The sequence below is a fragment of the Scyliorhinus torazame genome, chromosome 6 (assembly GCF_047496885.1).
Source record: "Scyliorhinus torazame isolate Kashiwa2021f chromosome 6, sScyTor2.1, whole genome shotgun sequence".
In the NCBI taxonomy this organism is placed as follows: Eukaryota; Metazoa; Chordata; class Chondrichthyes; order Carcharhiniformes; family Scyliorhinidae; genus Scyliorhinus; species Scyliorhinus torazame.
This window is the reverse complement of record NC_092712.1, coordinates 198,755,483-198,772,222: the sequence shown is the minus strand read 5'-3', so window position 1 is coordinate 198,772,222 and position 16,740 is coordinate 198,755,483. Positions and strand designations below refer to the sequence as shown.

The 16,740-nt window shown below is 49.3% G+C and overlaps 1 protein-coding gene across 1 annotated transcript in view; it reads left to right on the top strand.

The window, feature by feature from the left end:
• The first annotated feature begins 456 nt into the window (after nucleotides 1-456).
• LOC140425224 (progranulin-like) overlaps nucleotides 457-16,740 on the top strand; it is a 43,070-nt gene continuing 26,786 nt past the window's right edge. The window contains exons 1-2 of the mRNA XM_072509289.1: nucleotides 457-779; nucleotides 5,307-5,447. Of these exons, the coding sequence (XP_072365390.1) occupies nucleotides 624-779; nucleotides 5,307-5,447 (297 nt within the window). The 5' untranslated portion in view covers nucleotides 457-623. The remainder of the gene's footprint in view (nucleotides 780-5,306; nucleotides 5,448-16,740) is intronic.

The following is a 16,740-nucleotide window of genomic DNA, read 5'->3' as shown; positions in this document are numbered from 1 at the left end:
GTAATAAATAGTTCTTTAGTTACTCTGCTTCGTGGGCATCACTCCTTCCTAGATATTACAGCAGATATGGCCAGCTGAGAGATTTCTCCACCTCAGAACTAAAAGTCCAAGAGTCTATTAGCTTCTAAATTGTTGTGGGTAGGTAATAGGTCGCTAGTATAGTCGTGTCAGGTGATCAGTGGACTATGGGTGTTTGAAGGCAGAAAATTATCTGACAACAGCCCTCCAGCTCAGGTCTCAACTTGAAATTGCAGGTGGCTACCTGCTGGTATTATGGGATTGAATCTGTACATTTAAAACAGAACCCATAAATTCCTTCCTGCAGAATTCTGCTCACCTGCGCAAAGGAGCTAGTTGATTTAGGGTGCGGCATCTGTCTCTTCTCTTTTGTTTTGAAATCTAGGGATGGGCAATAAATGCTGGCCTAGCTAGCAATGCCCGCATCCCATAAATTAATTTTTAAACAACTTTGCGTGTCCTTGAGACCCACCTCTTTTTTGGCAAACCCTTTTTCATAACACGACAATGAATATTAACCACGCAACTTCCTTTCCTGGTTCCCAACTGGAACAGCATGAAACAGGATTTGGTTTTCGCTTTTTTGAAACAGGCGGTGACCTATTATGCTTCCTCTTGATATGAGTAACTTCAAATCTTATTGGCTAACAATCTCACTTCAGAAATTAATCATCCACATTGTGATAACGCAACTGAGGGAACACTTTATAGGAGCACATATCTCAGTTAGTCTGGCGCCTCAGCAGAGATCAGCAAACACAGTAAGTATTACTGCTTCTTTGAATTTTAGTTTGACTGCAAAGGCTGTGTGTATTTAAGTGGATAACATGCTGAGAGTCAGCTCACATGAAAAGCAAGTCATATTAATGCTGACGTTATTTTAGGTTATTTAGCAAATTGCATCAATTTTACACTGATATCTACATCAGCTAAAATGATTAGTCAGATAAAAACATAATGGCTTCATATTAAATGGGTGAAACGAAAACTCTGGATGTTTAAAATGAAAGTAGTGATTGTGGCTTTCACTTCGGAACAATTAAACACTCATTTTAAATGAAAGTTTTAGCATTGTTTCGCCTGGAAATTACTGTTGACGATTTTAGCAGCTAAATATTAACTCCAATCATATGGCATTTCTCTGCACTGTATTTGTCAGACCCCATTCTTGGTTTGGGGTACTGCTCTCAACTCTGAGTCAGTGTGGTGTATGTAGGTTGAAGCCCCCTGCAGAGGTTTAGGCACATCATACAGTTTCGTATTTCAGTGTTGTATTGTGAGAGTGTTACAATTTTGGAAAGCATGGCAGGAAGGAAATGGGATCGGAAGGTTAATTGATTTTGCTCAGATTCCATGGCAGATTTTAAAGAAGATGGTAGGCTCTCCCAGTGTCCCAGTATTCTACAGTGGTTAGCACTGTTGCTTCACAGCTCCAGGGTCCCAGGTTCGATTCCCGGCTTGTGTCACTGTCTGTGCGGCGTCTGCACATTCTCCCCGTGTCTGCGTGGGTTTCCTCCGGGTGCCCCGGTTTCCTCCCACAAGTACCAAAAGATGTGCTGTTAGGTAATTTGGACATTTTGAATTCTCCCTGATGAAGCACTGCGTTAAATGTGCATGAAAATAGTTGATTGCCCATGAGCGATCTCTTTGTGGCTTGCATTCAAAGAGCCTTGCACCTGAGTCAGCTCTCCTGGTACTGCTACTCCCAAAGATATTTACTCTCAGTTGTTCAGGGATGTTTGATGGCTCACAAGTTCTTTCAACTTGAGAGCTAGCTGTCTACTAGCTCACTGACTACAATGGCAATGCTTTTGGGTGGTCTGAAGCTTTCAATGCAGTTGCCACAAGAGTTTCCAAGTCCACCAAGACAGTCATCTCTGTATTCCTATAGATCTTGCATGGACCAAGACATTGGTGTCAAGCCAGCAAATGGAAACCTTTTGAGATTTCAATTGTTAAGAGCTGCAGCAGAAACGGGAATTTCTGGTCACCATCCAAGCGCTGTAACTCATACTTTGTACCTTTTCAGTGTTGACTTTTACATTTTCTGTCTTGTGTTAAGATATACTGACAGCTGGCAAAGGTGGTAAGACCGAGGTAGGTCTCTGTAATGTGTGCATTTGCTTGCGGGTACCAGCAGTACTCTGTCCTTGAGTTCCGCAGCAAGCAGAAGGAAACAACGAGCTTAAAGATTTGCTGGGGGTTTTCCAATCATTTGCTGCAACTTTAGCAGAAGTACTCCAGAAAAACTTCATAAACAGCTCTGATGCACCCCTGCTGACATTTGCCTTCAACAAAGCACCTCTAAGCGTAGATTTGACTTTATGATAAACTCTGTAGTCTTGTTTAGATTTAAGCTGGACTGTGCTGAAAATTGAAGATGCAGATAGCTATGCAACGTGCCTTTAAGAATGATTAGTCTTCACACACAGTGCATATGTGCCGACACCGTACATATCTCGGCATGCATAACAGACCTTGCACAATACTGTTGTGTTCTTTGTATTGTTCTTCAGGATGGTGAAAGTTGTAGTGTTGACATAGAACAGTAAGCAGTGTTTAAAAAAAACAAAGCTAAGTGTTAAGGAGGTTTGGGTTTGGGAACGGGTTTATTAGCTGGGTTAGACTTCTTTATGGGGCTCCAACGGCAAGCGTAGTTACAGGTCGACATAGATCGGAGTATTTCCGACTATATAGGGGAACAAGACAGGGATGCCCGCTGTCTCCATTGTTGTTCGCGTTGGCAATTGAACCTCTGGCCATGGCGTTGAGAGACTCCAGGAAATGGAGAGGGGTGATTAGAGGGGGAGAAGAACACCGAGTCTCGTTATATGCGGATGACCTATTGTTATACGTGTCGGACCCAGCGGGGGGAATGATAGAGGTTATGCGAATTTTGAGGGGGTTCGGGGATTTCTCGGGGTATAGGCTAAACATGGGAAAGAGTGAATTATTTGTGATACATCCAGGGGACCAGAGTAGAGAGATAGAAGGCTTGCCTCTAAGGAAAGTGGAAAGAAACTTCCGATACCTGGGGATTCAGATCGCTAGGAGCTGGGGAACCTTGCACAGACTTAATCTGACACGGTTGGTAGAACAAATGGAGGAGGACTTCAAGAGGTGGGACATGCAGCCTCTATCGCTGGCGGGCAGGGTGCAAGCAATTAAGATGATGGTCCTCCCGAGGTTCTTATTTGTATTTCAATGTCTCCCTATACTAATCACTAAGACCTTTTTTAATAAAATAGACAGGAGCATCACGAGCTTCGTGTGGGCAGGGAAAGTTCCGAGAGTAAGGAGGGGGTTCCTTCAGCGTAGTAGGGACAGAGGAGGATTGGCACTACCGAACTTGGGCGATTACTATTGGGCCGCCAATGTGGCAATGATACGTAAATGGATGATGGAGGGTGAGGGAGCGGCGTGGGAAAGACTGGAGAGAAAGTCCTGTAAAGGGACGAGTTTAGAGGCGCTGGTGACGGCGCCGCTACCGATCTCACCTAAAAAGTTTACCACGAACCCGGTGGTGGCGGCAACATTGAATATCTGGGGACAGTGGAGGCGACAGAGAGGGGTGCGGGGAGCCCTGGTGGGGTCCCCAATCAGGAACAACCATAGGTTCGCCCCAGGAAGAATGGATGGAGGATTTCAGAGCTGGTTCCAGTTGGGAATTAGGAGGGTGGGAGATTTATTTATAGATGGGACTTTTGCGAGCTTGGGAGCATTGGAGGAAAAGTATAAGTTGCCCCGGGGAAATTTCTTGAGATATATGCAGGTGAGGGCATTTACTAGACAACAGGTGAGGGAATTTCCATTGCTCCCGACACAGGGGATACAGGACAGGGTGCTTTCAGGGGTGTGGGTCGGAGAGGGCAAGGTGTCAGAGATTTACCGAGAGATGAGGGAAGAGGGGGAGGAGTCGGTGGGCGAACTAAAAGGAAAGTGGGAAGAAGAACTAGGGGAGGAGATAGAGGAGGGTATGTGGGCTGATGCCCTAAGCAGGGTAAATTCCTCTTCCTCATGCGCCAGGCTTAGCCTGATTCAATTTAAGGTGCTACATAGAGCACACATAACGGGAGCAAGATTGAGCAGGTTCTTTGGAGTGGAGGACAAATGTGGGAGGTGTGGCGGGAGCCCGGCAAACCACGCACATATGTTTTGGGCATGCCCGGCACTGGAAGGGTATTGGAAGGGAGTGACGGGAGTGATTTCGCGGGTGGTGAAGGCCCGGGTCAAACCAGGCTGGGGGTTAGCTCTATTTGGAGTTGCGGAAGAGCCGGGAGTGCAGGAGGCGAAAGAGGCCGACGTTGTGGCCTTTGCGTCCCTAGTAGCCCGGCGCAGGATCCTACTCATGTGGAAGGAGGCGAAACCCCCCGGACTGGAGGCCTGGGTAAATGATATGGCGGGGTTCATTAAACTGGAGCAGATAAAGTTTGCCCTGAGAGGATCGGCTCAAGGGTTCACCAGGCGGTGGCAGCCATTTCTCGACTACCTAGGGGAACGTTAGAGGGAAGACAGATGACCAGCAGCAGCAACCCAGGGGGAGGGGGGGGGGGGAGGGGGGGTTTAGTTTAGGTCAAAGATAAAGGGGTTTTGTTACTTGTGTATTGTTTAAAATTTCTGTATTGTTATTGTTGCGTTTGCTTTGTAAGAGGGGAAAAATTGTTGTTTGGGAAAAAATTTTCAATAAAACATTTATAAAAAAAACAAAAAAAAACAAAGCTAATTTATGACACTACACTTAATTAGATTTGAACATTTACAAAGGAATTAGATAAGTAAAGAATACGCTACACTTCTACAATACTATACTATCAGCTCGACTATCTCACATCAACTCTGTCTAGCTTTCTTCCACACTCTCCCAGAAGTCAAGGAAGCATGAGATATTTATATGGTTGCTCTATAGCACCATCTAGTGACTAGAGTACGAACATTACATTAACCCTTTATGTTCCTTATAATATCCACATATTGTGACAAATACTGTTACTGTGTAAATTCACATATTCATAGATGCTTAACATCTTGCAAAATTAGAGAATTAACACATTAACAGAGATAACTTTCTTGCAGGTCTACTTGTGACAAGTCTTTCTTTCTGTTTTAAAATTCTTCTCCAGGGAAGATTGCTAAAATGAGCTGCATCCCAAAATGATCTGAAATATGCTTGTCGCGTGGTTAATTCGTATTTACTTTGTGATGGAAACAGCCAAATGCCAAGAACAAAATAACTATAAGATAAATTCCCTGAGGATGCCTCATTGCCTTATGGTCTTTATTTTATTCAGATGTGGCCACTAATGATAGTTCCGCTGCTGGTAAACTTGACTTCTGCTAAACTGCAGTGCCCAGATGGAAGACTTTGCCCAGAACAATCAACATGTTGTAAACTTGAATCTGGTAATTATGACTGCTGCCCAGTGGAAAAGGTATGGAATAAATATTAAATACAAAAGGGTAACTTAATCATGCATGAATTGGACACGATTCACTTTTACTTACACAAACCATTATGACTGGATTTAACCAGTGCCAGTCACTATCCCCCATAGTTAAATGGTCGGTTGGAGCCCACTCATGATCCCAACAATTATTCCACAACCATTTAATGCTGGGAGATACCTCTCTCGGGACGGAAATCCCAATTGAATGGTCGATGGGTCTATAGCCACCGGGTTGAGGGGGGTGAAGGGGGTGAGGGTGTAAGGCTGGGTGGGAGAGGCTGGGGGGAGAGTTAAAGGGCGAGGGGAAATGAGTTTGGTGGGGGTAAGGGTGTGCAGCTAAAGCTCCCTTGGCTTCTCGACTGGATGAGCCTGCCCCATCCACAGGTATTATACATACAGCAGCTACATGAGGCCCTTAAATGGCCAAAACAATGGTCACCCAATGGGCCTAAGGACAGGTCGCCGTCTGACAGTTCCCCTGTTCCCCACTAACTGCCGTGGGAGCTGGGATGGACAGGTATGGTGCCCGCTGGACTTTGCATGTCACCCCCTCCTTCAAACCTGCGGGTAGTGGAGTGTATATTTACTTTCATTTGGTTCCTGACTGCCTGCTTCTAAATTATGTGGTCAATCGAAGCTACAAATAAACATTTTGTCAAGAATGTTTTTCTCAACATCAAAAACTTCCCCCATCAAACAGTTAATCAAAAACATGAGTGGGTAAAGTTTAAAATGACTGAGATATGGACTGGGGCTGGGGATGTGGTGTCAGAGCCAGGGAAGATAAATGAGGCATTTAGGGAGTACTATTCGGGACTTTATGAGGCGGACCCGGAGGAGAGGAGGGGGACATAGGGCAGTTTCTGGACAAGCTGAATTTCCCCAACTGGTCTCGTAGTTGTAGGTGGAGAGCTTGATCCTCCACCTCAGAATCTTATCGTTCTTGATTTTACCCCGCTGTGTATTGTTAAACATGAAGGCAACCGACTGTTGGTCAGTGAGGAAAGTGAATCGCCTGCCGGCCTGGTAATGCCTCCAATGTCGTACAGCTTCTACAATGGCCTGGGCTTCCTTTTTCGACGGAGGAGTGTCGAATTTCAGAGGCATGGTGGGTACAGGAGAAGAAAGCCACGGGCCTGCCCACCTGGTTGAGGGTAGCGGCCAGAGCAAAGTCCGACAAATCGCCCTCCACCTGGAACGGAATGGATTTGTCCACAGCGTGCATCGCGGCTTTGGCAATATCAGCCTTAATGCGGTTGAAGGCCAGGTGGGCCTCAGCCGTCAGGGGAAAAATGGTGGCTTTAATAAGTGGATGGGCCTTGTCTGCATAATTGGGGACCCACTGGACATAGCAAGAAAAAAAACCCAGGCATCTCTTCAGGGCCTTGGGGCAGTGGGGGAGGGGGAGTTCCAGGAGGGGGCGCATGCGGTCGGGGTCAGGCCCTAGGACACCGTTTTCCACAACGTAGCCAAGGATGGCTAGGCGAGTTGTGCGGAAAATGCATTTCTCCTTATTGTAGGTGAGGTTATGGAGTTTAGCGATGTGGAGGAAGTTCCGGAGGTTTTCGTCATGGTCCTGCTGGTCATGGCCGCAGATGGTGACATTATCTAAGTACGGGGACATGGTTCGCAGCCCGTACTGGTCAACCATTCAGTCCATTTCTCGCTGGAAGACCGAGACCCCATTGGTGCCGCCAAAGGGGACCCTGAGGAAGTGGTAGTGGCGGCCATCTGCCTCGAAGGCAGTGTATTGGTGATCCTCCGGGCGGATAGGGAGCTGGTGGTACGCAGACTTCAAGTCAACTGTGGAGAAGACTCGATACTGCACAATCTGATTGACCATGTCAGATATGCGGGGGAGAGGATACGCATCGAGCTGAATGTGATCCGGAAGCCAGGGAGATTTTCTGGGTTGCGGGTAAAATTGGGAGGGAGCAGCGCCTTACGTATCTGGGTGTATGAAGCTGTCTGTGCTCCCGGAGTTGAAAAGGCAGGCCGTCTCCTGCCCATTGATCCGGACGGTCATCGTAGATTTTGTGAGGTGATGAGGCCAGGACTGGTCAAGCGTGATGGAGGCGAGCTTCGGAAGGTGATGAGTAGGCCTGTCGGAGGTTGCTGCAGCCAGCGTACGACTGGGTGAGCAGGGCTCCCGGGAGACTGCAGAGTGGTCACAAGATGGTGGCCCCCATGGGTCACGCGTGGCGGGTGGCATAGGAGATGTTGTCAAAGATGGTCCCCATGGTTCGCACGTGGCGGGCAAAATCGAAGATGGTGGCCAAGATGGCGGCCCCCACGGGTCGCACATGGCGGGTGGCAGCGAAGATGGCGGCGCCCACGGGTCGCACATGCCGTGTGGCGCGGCAGTTGGAGGCTGCCCCGACAGGCAGCAGGCAGCGCTGCTGGGCCTAAGAGTTTTAGGGAGAGATCGGGCCTGGCAGGCTTTCGCAAAGTGGCCCTTCCTCCCACCCCCGTTGCAAGTCGCGTTCCGTGCAGGGCTGCGTTATTTGGGATGCTTACCCTGGCTGCAAAAGTAGCACTTTGTGCTTCCGGCGTTGGCGGGTTGCTGTGCGGCACAGGCTTGCGCTGCACTCAAGTCGGATGATGGCGGCGCGCACGAGGTCCATGAGGGAGCCGCATGGTCAGAGGTGTAGGCCTCCATGTTCTGGAAGGCCACCTCCAGCGAGTTTGAGACCTGCACTGTCTCTGGGAGGCTAAATGTACCTAGCAATCGCTGATGGATGTAGTTTGATTTAATGCCTGCGACATAGGCATCCCTGATCAACAGCTCTGTGTGTTGGGTAGCCGATGCTGCCTGGCAAGCACAGTTTCGGCAGAGTACCCACAAGGCACGCAGGAATTCGGCTTGTGATTCTCCAGGGCATTGTCCCCTTGTGGCAAGAAGGTGCCTAGCATACACCTCGTTTACAGACTTTATATATTGTCCCTTCAGCAGCATTATCGCCTCCGTATACGAGGGGGAGTCTCTGATGAAAAGGAAAACTTGCGGGCTCACCCGTGCGTTGAGTATTTGCTGCTTTTGGAGGTCGGTGACGTCTTCGGTGGAGGATCCAAGGTACGCTTCGAAACAGCTTAGCCAGTGCTTGAATGTTGCAGTGACATCAGCTGCCTGTGGGTCCAGGCGATCAGGCTTGAGCGATGAATTCATCTTAGAAGTTTAGCTTATTAAATTGATGTACCATCATGAACACAAGACGATTAGTGAACGTAACTGAGGCTTCAATAAGCTAAACAGAAAGCCTCCTGGCCTCTGATCCCGAACTGGGGCAGAGGCAGAGACCAGCCACCGTTATACCGAGCCCGAGGGGAGGCGGAGCCATCAGGCAGTGGTTTAGCACATTACATGTAATACAGTAGCAGTTTACCATAATACACATATTATATACTACAGTGGTTTACCACAGAATGGAAATTTGTAAATTGAGCTGCTGTTTAACCTTAAACGACAGCTCCACCCTGACACATTGCTGAAGGGTGTAACTCAGGATTATTTGAATATTTTATTTCTTCACACCCATTGTTCGCATTTGGAAAATTGCATTCAAGCGCTGGAAAGATTAACAGGCGCCAGTATTGCACAGTTTTAACAACGTCATGTTCTGGCGGTCAAAACCTTACAAGTCGTCGGATGGGAAATTACACTCAAAACTTTAACTTCAGGAACTAACTGTTGAACGATAAACACGGTCAGACAGAATGTCACTGGACAACTGTCAGTACCGATTCCCAGGTAAATATGTAACAGACTGAAAGCATGCTAAAGAAAAACAATGCTGGGCACAGTTCAGCTGACCAATATATAGAACATGCAGACACATTCCATTCCATACACCTGCAACATTTTGAAAGAGAAAATGCTGGAAAATCTCAGCAGGCCTGGCAGCATCTGTAGGGAGAGAAAGGAGCTAACGTTTCGAGTCCGATGATTCTTTGTCAAAGCTTTGATCAAAGCTGTGGCGACTAGAGGCTTTTCACAGTAACTTCATTGAAGCTTACTTGTGACAATAGGCGATTATTATTATTTTGGTGACCTTTTGGCTACCCATGCTACACCATCCTGCGACCCATCCGTGGGTTGCGACCCCCAGTTTGAAAATCACTGGTATAGGCCCATATCACTATTGAACACGGATGTGAAAGTATTGGCTAAGTTGTTGGCGGGGAGGATGGAGGAGTGTGTTCCTGGGGGTGGTGGCAGAAGATCAAACAGGCTTCATGAAGGGCAGGCAGCTCACGAGTAATATAAGACGGCTGTTGAATGTGGTGGTGAATCCGTCGGAGGCTCTGGTACCGGAGGTGGTGGTTTCCATGGACGCGGAGAAGGCATTGGATCGGAAGGAGTGGCGAGGTTTTGGGAAAGTTTGGGTTTGGGCCGAGATTTGTGGCATGGGTACGGTTGCTGTATGTGGCACCAAGGGCGAGGGTGAGGATGAATGATATGAGCTCATGAAGCTTTGACTTACACATGAGTACAAGACAAGGGTGCCCGCTGTCACCGCTGTTTGCGCAGGCCATAGACCCATTGGCGATGGCTCTCAGGGCGTCGGTAGCGTGGCGCGGGATTATGAGGGGACAGAGTGAGCATCGGGAGTCGCTCTATCCCGATGACCTCTTGCTGTATGTATTGGATCCGTTGGAGATAATGGAAAGGATTATGGGCCTGGTGGGGAGGTTTGGAGGGTTCTCGGGGTGCAAGCCGAATGTAGGGAAAAGCGCGGTATTCCCGGTGGCACAGCGGGCTAATTTAGGGGGATGCCATTTACGATAGCGAGGGATAGGTTTTGGTATTTGGGGGATTCAGGTAGCGAGGGAATGGACGGGGCTCCATAAGTGGAACTTAACGAAGCTGGTGGAGCAGGCCATGAAGGGTCTTAAGAGGTGGGATACATTGAACTTAACACTGGCGGAGAGGGTCCAAGTGGTGAAAATGAATATTCTGCCAAGGTTCCTGTTTATCTTTCAAGCTCCCCCGATCTTTATACCAAAGGTCTTTCTCAGAAAGTGGACACGATCATTTCTGACTTTGTATGGGCTGGGACGGTGCCGAAGGTGGAGAGGACCCTGCTACAGAGGCAGAGGTAGCAGAGCCGGTTGGCGTTGCCAAACTTCCTTCATTATTATTGGGCGGCGAATGTGGACAATGTGCGGGGGTGGTGGAAAGGAGAAGAGGTAGAGTGGGTTAGGGTGGAGGAGGAATCTTGTAAGGGGTCTAGTCTGAGGGCGATGGTGACAGCAGCATTGCCAATGGCTCCGAGTAGGTATTCAAGGTGCCTGGTGGTGCAATCCACGGTGAAGATATGGAATCAGTTGAGGAAGCATTTTAGGGTGGAAGGGATGTCGGTGCTAACACTGCTGTGCGGGAATCATGAATTTGAGGGGGGGGGATGGATAGTGTATACAGGAGGTTGGGGGAAGTGGAGCTGGTCAAGGTGAGGGATCTGTATTTGGAGGAAGGATTTTCCAGTCTGGAGGAGCTATGGGAGAGGGTAGAGCTGCCAAGGGGTAGTGAGTTCAGGTATCTACAGGTTAAGGACTTTGCGTGAAAGGTCTGGAGGGGGTTCCCTAGGTTGCCGGGATACACCCTGCTGAAGCAACTGCTGCTTCCAGATGTGGAAGGGGAGGGAAGAATTGGGGATATATACAAGTGGTTGGGGGAGCAGGGAGGTGAGCGGGTGGTGAAGATCAAGGAGAAATGGGAAGCGGAGTTGGGAATGGAGATCAATTGGGGAGTATGGAGTGAGTCACTGCGAAGGGTAAACGGGACCTCCTCTTGTGCAAGGATGAGCCTGATACAGTTTAAGGTGGTGCACAGGGTGGATATGACTCGGGCGAGAATGAGTGGGTTCTTTCAGGGGGTAGCAGATGAGAGTGAGAGGTGTGGGCGGGGGCCAGCGAATCACGCGCTAGATGTTTTGGGGTTGCGAAAAATTGGGAAGATTCTGGGCGGGAGTGTTTGTGACCTTAGCCAGGATAGTGGAGGAGGGAGTGGACCTGGGACCTTTGGTGGCGATATTTGGGATTTCAGAGAAGCCGGAGCTCATGGAGAGGAGGAAGGCCGATGTCTTGGCCTTCGCCTCTCTGATTGCACGGCGGCGAATTTTGCTGGAGTGGCGGTTGGCATCGCCACCAGGGGTAGCGGCTTGGTTGGGTGACCTGTACGCCGTCCTGCGATTGGAGAAGAAGTATGTGTTTAGGGGCTCTTCAGGGGGTTTGAGGAAAGGTGGGGGATGTTTGTGACCGTGTTTGAGGGGCTGTTCATTGCGAGGGAGGGGCGGTGAAAAAGAGGAAAAATATGTACAGACTGAATAGTTGATTGTTGGGAAGTATGTTTCCCGGGGTGTTTGTTCGCTGTGACCTGTTTTGATACATGTTTGCAATAAAATATATGTATTTTTAAAAGTTTTAAATGACTGAAGCTCAAACCAGGGACTTGAAGATTGCCAAGAGGAGAAATATAGGGTGCAATTCTACCACCACGTTGCATCTGGCACCAATCCGGGTGTGCCGGGTGCATCGTGGGAGAGGGCCAAATTGTGGTTCACGCTGGGCATGAAATGATTGCAGCATCCGGCTCGATCTGGATCACGCCCTCACTGGGCATGATCCAGATAATCATATTTAAATTACCCATTAGACTCATTTAAATATGCACAGCCTATTTGAGGCCACATTCAGCCATCTTTTGTGAGTCACTGGGTGCACCAAAGGCCTCACCCGGGCACCAATTAGTACTGGGCTCCATAAGCAGAGACCATGCGTGATGGCCACTCTAGGGGTCTCAGAGGCCACTGAAACCCCCAGGGTGGTCAGGGCAGGGCAGTACCCTGCCACACGTCCAGGCACCCTGGCAGTGCCAAGGTCTAGTTCACACCCAAAAAGCTGGCTGGAAACACTTCGCCAAACACACCCAAAGTGACACTCAAAATTATTTGGTTGAATCTCGCCCATAAGATACTGTTCCTGAAGCTCACATTGAGCTTCATTGGAGCTGTTTAAGAGCTCAGAGAAGGTGCTCAGACTGGGAATTGAAGAGGTTACAATGATAAACCAGGTAACCTTGGATCACAATTAAACACAAAAGGCAAGTCCTTGCCAAAGTGTTCACCAGATAATTCCTGCCACTCCCTCATCCTTCCTGATCTGTGCATAATTGTATGTGGGTCAAGTGAGGCCTAGGATGTCCCACCCACTGTCAACCTAATTGAGGCCCAGTCAAAGGGTTGCTCCCTTCCCCCGCCTCAATTCTGAGGATGGCAAGGTGTGTTTGAGCCAGGAAGAAAGTGTGTCAGGCCACTCTGATTAGGCCTCTGGCATTAAGGGGGGCACCTCCCTCAAGTTATCCCCATCTGCATTTGCCCCCCCCCCCCCCACCCCCCCCCCCACCCCCCACACACACACACACACACAGCACCTCCCTACCACAAGGTTTTCCTCCTGTGGCCTCTCCATCAAGAACCCCATAGGCCTCACTTCTCCTTTGTGTTTTTCAACCTCCCACACTGAACAGTTCCAGGTCTCTGGTGACTGCTTGTAGCCCCAGTCCTGGCCACTGCTGCCGCTGGCACTGCTGAGGCTACAGAGCTGCCAGCTCTCTGAGGTAGGGCTCCCCTTGAGTGTGCGAAAACCCGTCGTCCAAAAAACCCCGCCACTAGTGTAATACTGAGTTTACATAGATCAGGAAGGTCATGGTTCAGTTTCAATGACTGTTGGATTAGCTAATTTTAGATTTAACACCGGTGGGTGTTAGTTCTAGAGTGGGCTTGGGGTCACATTCTGGGGATCACCTCACTGACACATCTCCACAGCAGTCAAAGGCAGTGACAGCCCAGCACTCTGGCACTTGGAGGACTGCTGGAGAACAGCCACCTGCTGAGTCGGAGTCAGGTGATGAGCCTCTAGAAGCAGCCATTGCTAACATGCTGGAGATGCAGCAAAAGGCAGTCGAACAACACGCAGGGTTGAGGGTGGCAATAAACAGTCCAGAGCCAAGGATGGAGGTATCCAGCCATGCCCTGTCTGATGTCATGGCTCTGACATGGTCACCAACGCTAAAGGCACGCTTCCAATACCAAATTTGGACGATAGATTATGCCTGCCTTGCATTTGCTGCTTGGAGATTGGAGATATCCAGTAGCTCTGCTTCCTTAACGTTTGGAAGGCTCTTCCCGCCTTACATTCCTGACATTTTAATGCTCAATAAGACCGACTCTCATTTAAACCCATTGCTATTACTGTCTCATGTCAAAGCAGACCATTACTTAGTTGTTACAACTCCGTTCTCAATTAAGTGTTTATGAGTTCTATATATATTCTACCTTCATCTTCATGCTGAGAATCCATTAAGTATGAGGGATCCCCCAGAATCCATCCCTGCGCTCCTCCCACACTGCCTCAGACCCCTCCTGTAGAGATTTTTATTCCAGTTTCATTTTTAAACTGTGTCATTGCTTCGGGGTTTCATAATGGTGGTGATGGTGGTGCTGCACTTCTACTTCCAGACCAGCTTCAACCCTCTGCCTATCCCTGTTAGCGTCGCTTCGATCATCCTGGGACTGCGCAATGTGCAGGTAGATCCCCCGCTGGTCATTCTCCAGCCTTCTCCAGTAACCTTAGAGCCCATTGTTATTGTTATGGATATTCTTGCACTCCCCTCCAAACCCAACACTGTGGATGTCCTCATGCCCCATGTGGACCTCACCCCTCACCATCTTGAGGCTGTGTGCATGGTCACTTACAGAGGTGACCCCACCACCCCCACCTCAACCACCATGAGAGCTTTGAGTAGCCTCTATTTTACTACCTTTTCTCCATTTATAGGCTGTAGTTGCCTCCCCGAACCATGACCATCCTATCTGCAGCCAGCACAGAGCCAGTCACCCCCAGGACACTGAGTGTGAGACTATGACCACGCCCTACACACCAAGCTGTACCTGATCCCCATTAAGCACACAGGACTTGCCACTCCCTAAATAAGGAACACAACGTGTGGTCCATGTCTTGTCCTGTAGCATAGACTGCCCAGGACTGCCATTAAACACGCAGCCCGACTGTGAGGTACACAGAGCCCAGTATTGCCATTAAACACGCAGCCCGACTGTGAGGTACACCCCCATCCCAATCATTCCTCTGCCTGCCATCTTTCCTGCCCCATTCTCCCCTGTTCCTTTCACCCTCATATCCTCATGCCTCTGTTATCCATCCCCACCTCCATCAGTCCCTTTCTGTTGGTAGAATGAAGCCCAACCTGAGACCCACAGCAACAGACTGGGTGCAGTCCTCCTGGTGATGTGCTGCACTGACCATGACCAGCCTAGCTAGACATTTGAGGCACCCACCGTGTGCACCCCCAGCAGTCTCGCCTTTCACAGCAGCTCTGGCATCGCTGCTGACATGACAATGCTATCGCAGGTAGGTTTTGAATGTTGCACTCACCTTGAAGTCATGAGCAAAGTGAACATGGATAGCTGGACACCACTCTAATAAGCAGTCTAATTTCCCACTCGCATGGACTTCTCACTCTGAATTTTCCTCTCCCACCTGACATGGAAATCACCACCGGAAGGACTGGAAAATTCCACCCAACATTTCATGTCAATGACCTTTCGTTAAAACAGGCTATAGCTAATGTTATCTTGATCCTTCCCCTATCACTGCAGTTCACTTCCTCAGTTACAGCCAGAATGATGGCAACTTGGTAAATCTTCCTCAGAAAATGTGCACTGAGGGAAGTGTTTTGCATACTGGCAGTGTGGCTGCTGGCTTATGGCATTCGTGGTGACATGGTCGCACAGTGGTTAGCGCAGTTGTTCCAGGGTCCCAGGTTCGATTCCTGGCTTGGGTCACTGTCTGTGCGGAGTCTGCACGTTCTCCCCGTGTCTGCGTGGGTTCCCTCCGGGTGCTCCGGTTTCCTCCCACAGTCCAAAGATGTGCAGGTTAGGTAGATTGGCCAAAGCTAAATTGCCCTCTGTGTCCAAAAGGGGTTAGGTGGGGTTACTGGGTTGCGGGGATGGGGTGGAGGTGTGGGCTTGGGTTGGGTGCTCTTTCCAAGAGCCGGTGCAGACTCGATGGGCCAAATGGCCTCCTTCTGCTCTGTAAATTCTATGATCCTCTCTAGAGAGATGGTAGCCGTACTTGGGTAGTTACCTCAAACTGGTTTATCACCTCTCTGGCCAGTAGTGTCTGATCCAAGCGCGCCCCCCCCCCCCCCCCCCCCCCCCCCCCCACTGCTGTCAGGAAGAACGGAGAATTTGGCGCTCAGCCAAAACCCCATTCACTGCATCGGGACCGGAAAATCCTGCTGACGTGAACGGATGGAGAATTTTAGCCTATATAAGATGGGTTACAAAGTAGGTACGTCTCTCAACATAGAAAAGATAGAATACAGCGTGGTCTATCCTCTGGCCTGAGTTGGATTCTCCGGTCCGCCAGCTGCGTATTTTTCGGCACACGTTGTTTGCTGGCGGTGGGATTTTCTCATGTCGCCGCTTGCCAATTGGATTTCCCATTGAAGCCACCCCACACCGTAAGGAGACCCATGCATGGGGATGCGCTGTCAGTGGGAAAAGTGAATCCCAGCGGCCGGAGAATTCCGGCCATATTCTACATCACTCATTGCCATTACTGTTTGATTAACTCATACACCACTCCTCTCCCTGAGTATTCCACCAACTGCTTTACAATGGGAGAGATTTTCCGGCCGCGATGCACCTGAAAAGCACTGCGGCATGCCCGCTCGTTGCCGGGAGATCCCTCTTTCGGGATTAACCCGGCTCGCATGGCCCTGCGAGATCTAACACAATCTCAAGAGACATTGCGATGTGAATGCGCCCATTGTGTGTGCGATGACTTTCTGACAATCTGCATATTGGAGTGGGACAGCTAGTCTCACTGTAATCTACGTTCCCGAGGTCTACTCAAGGCATTGAGATTCAAACGGGGACCAGATAGGACAGCACTTGTGGAGGTCTCCTTGGGATTGGAGGCCGAAGGTTCTCACCCTCTGGGCAGAGTGGCACCCAGGCAGACACTTCCCAACAAACCATGAAAGTTATGAGAGTTTCTTTACCTTCAAGCTCTCCTTCAATGGCCATGGTGCCCGGGCCCCACTCGTAAATACTTGCACCAATTCACACCCGCATTACTCCCACCTGAGAGGGGTGGTGCATCACAGAGGGATGGAGCATCAAGGGTCCAGACTGTTAATCATATTAAAATCCATGCAAATCGCGGTTTTGCATGGGGCCGCGGATGCGGGATGTGT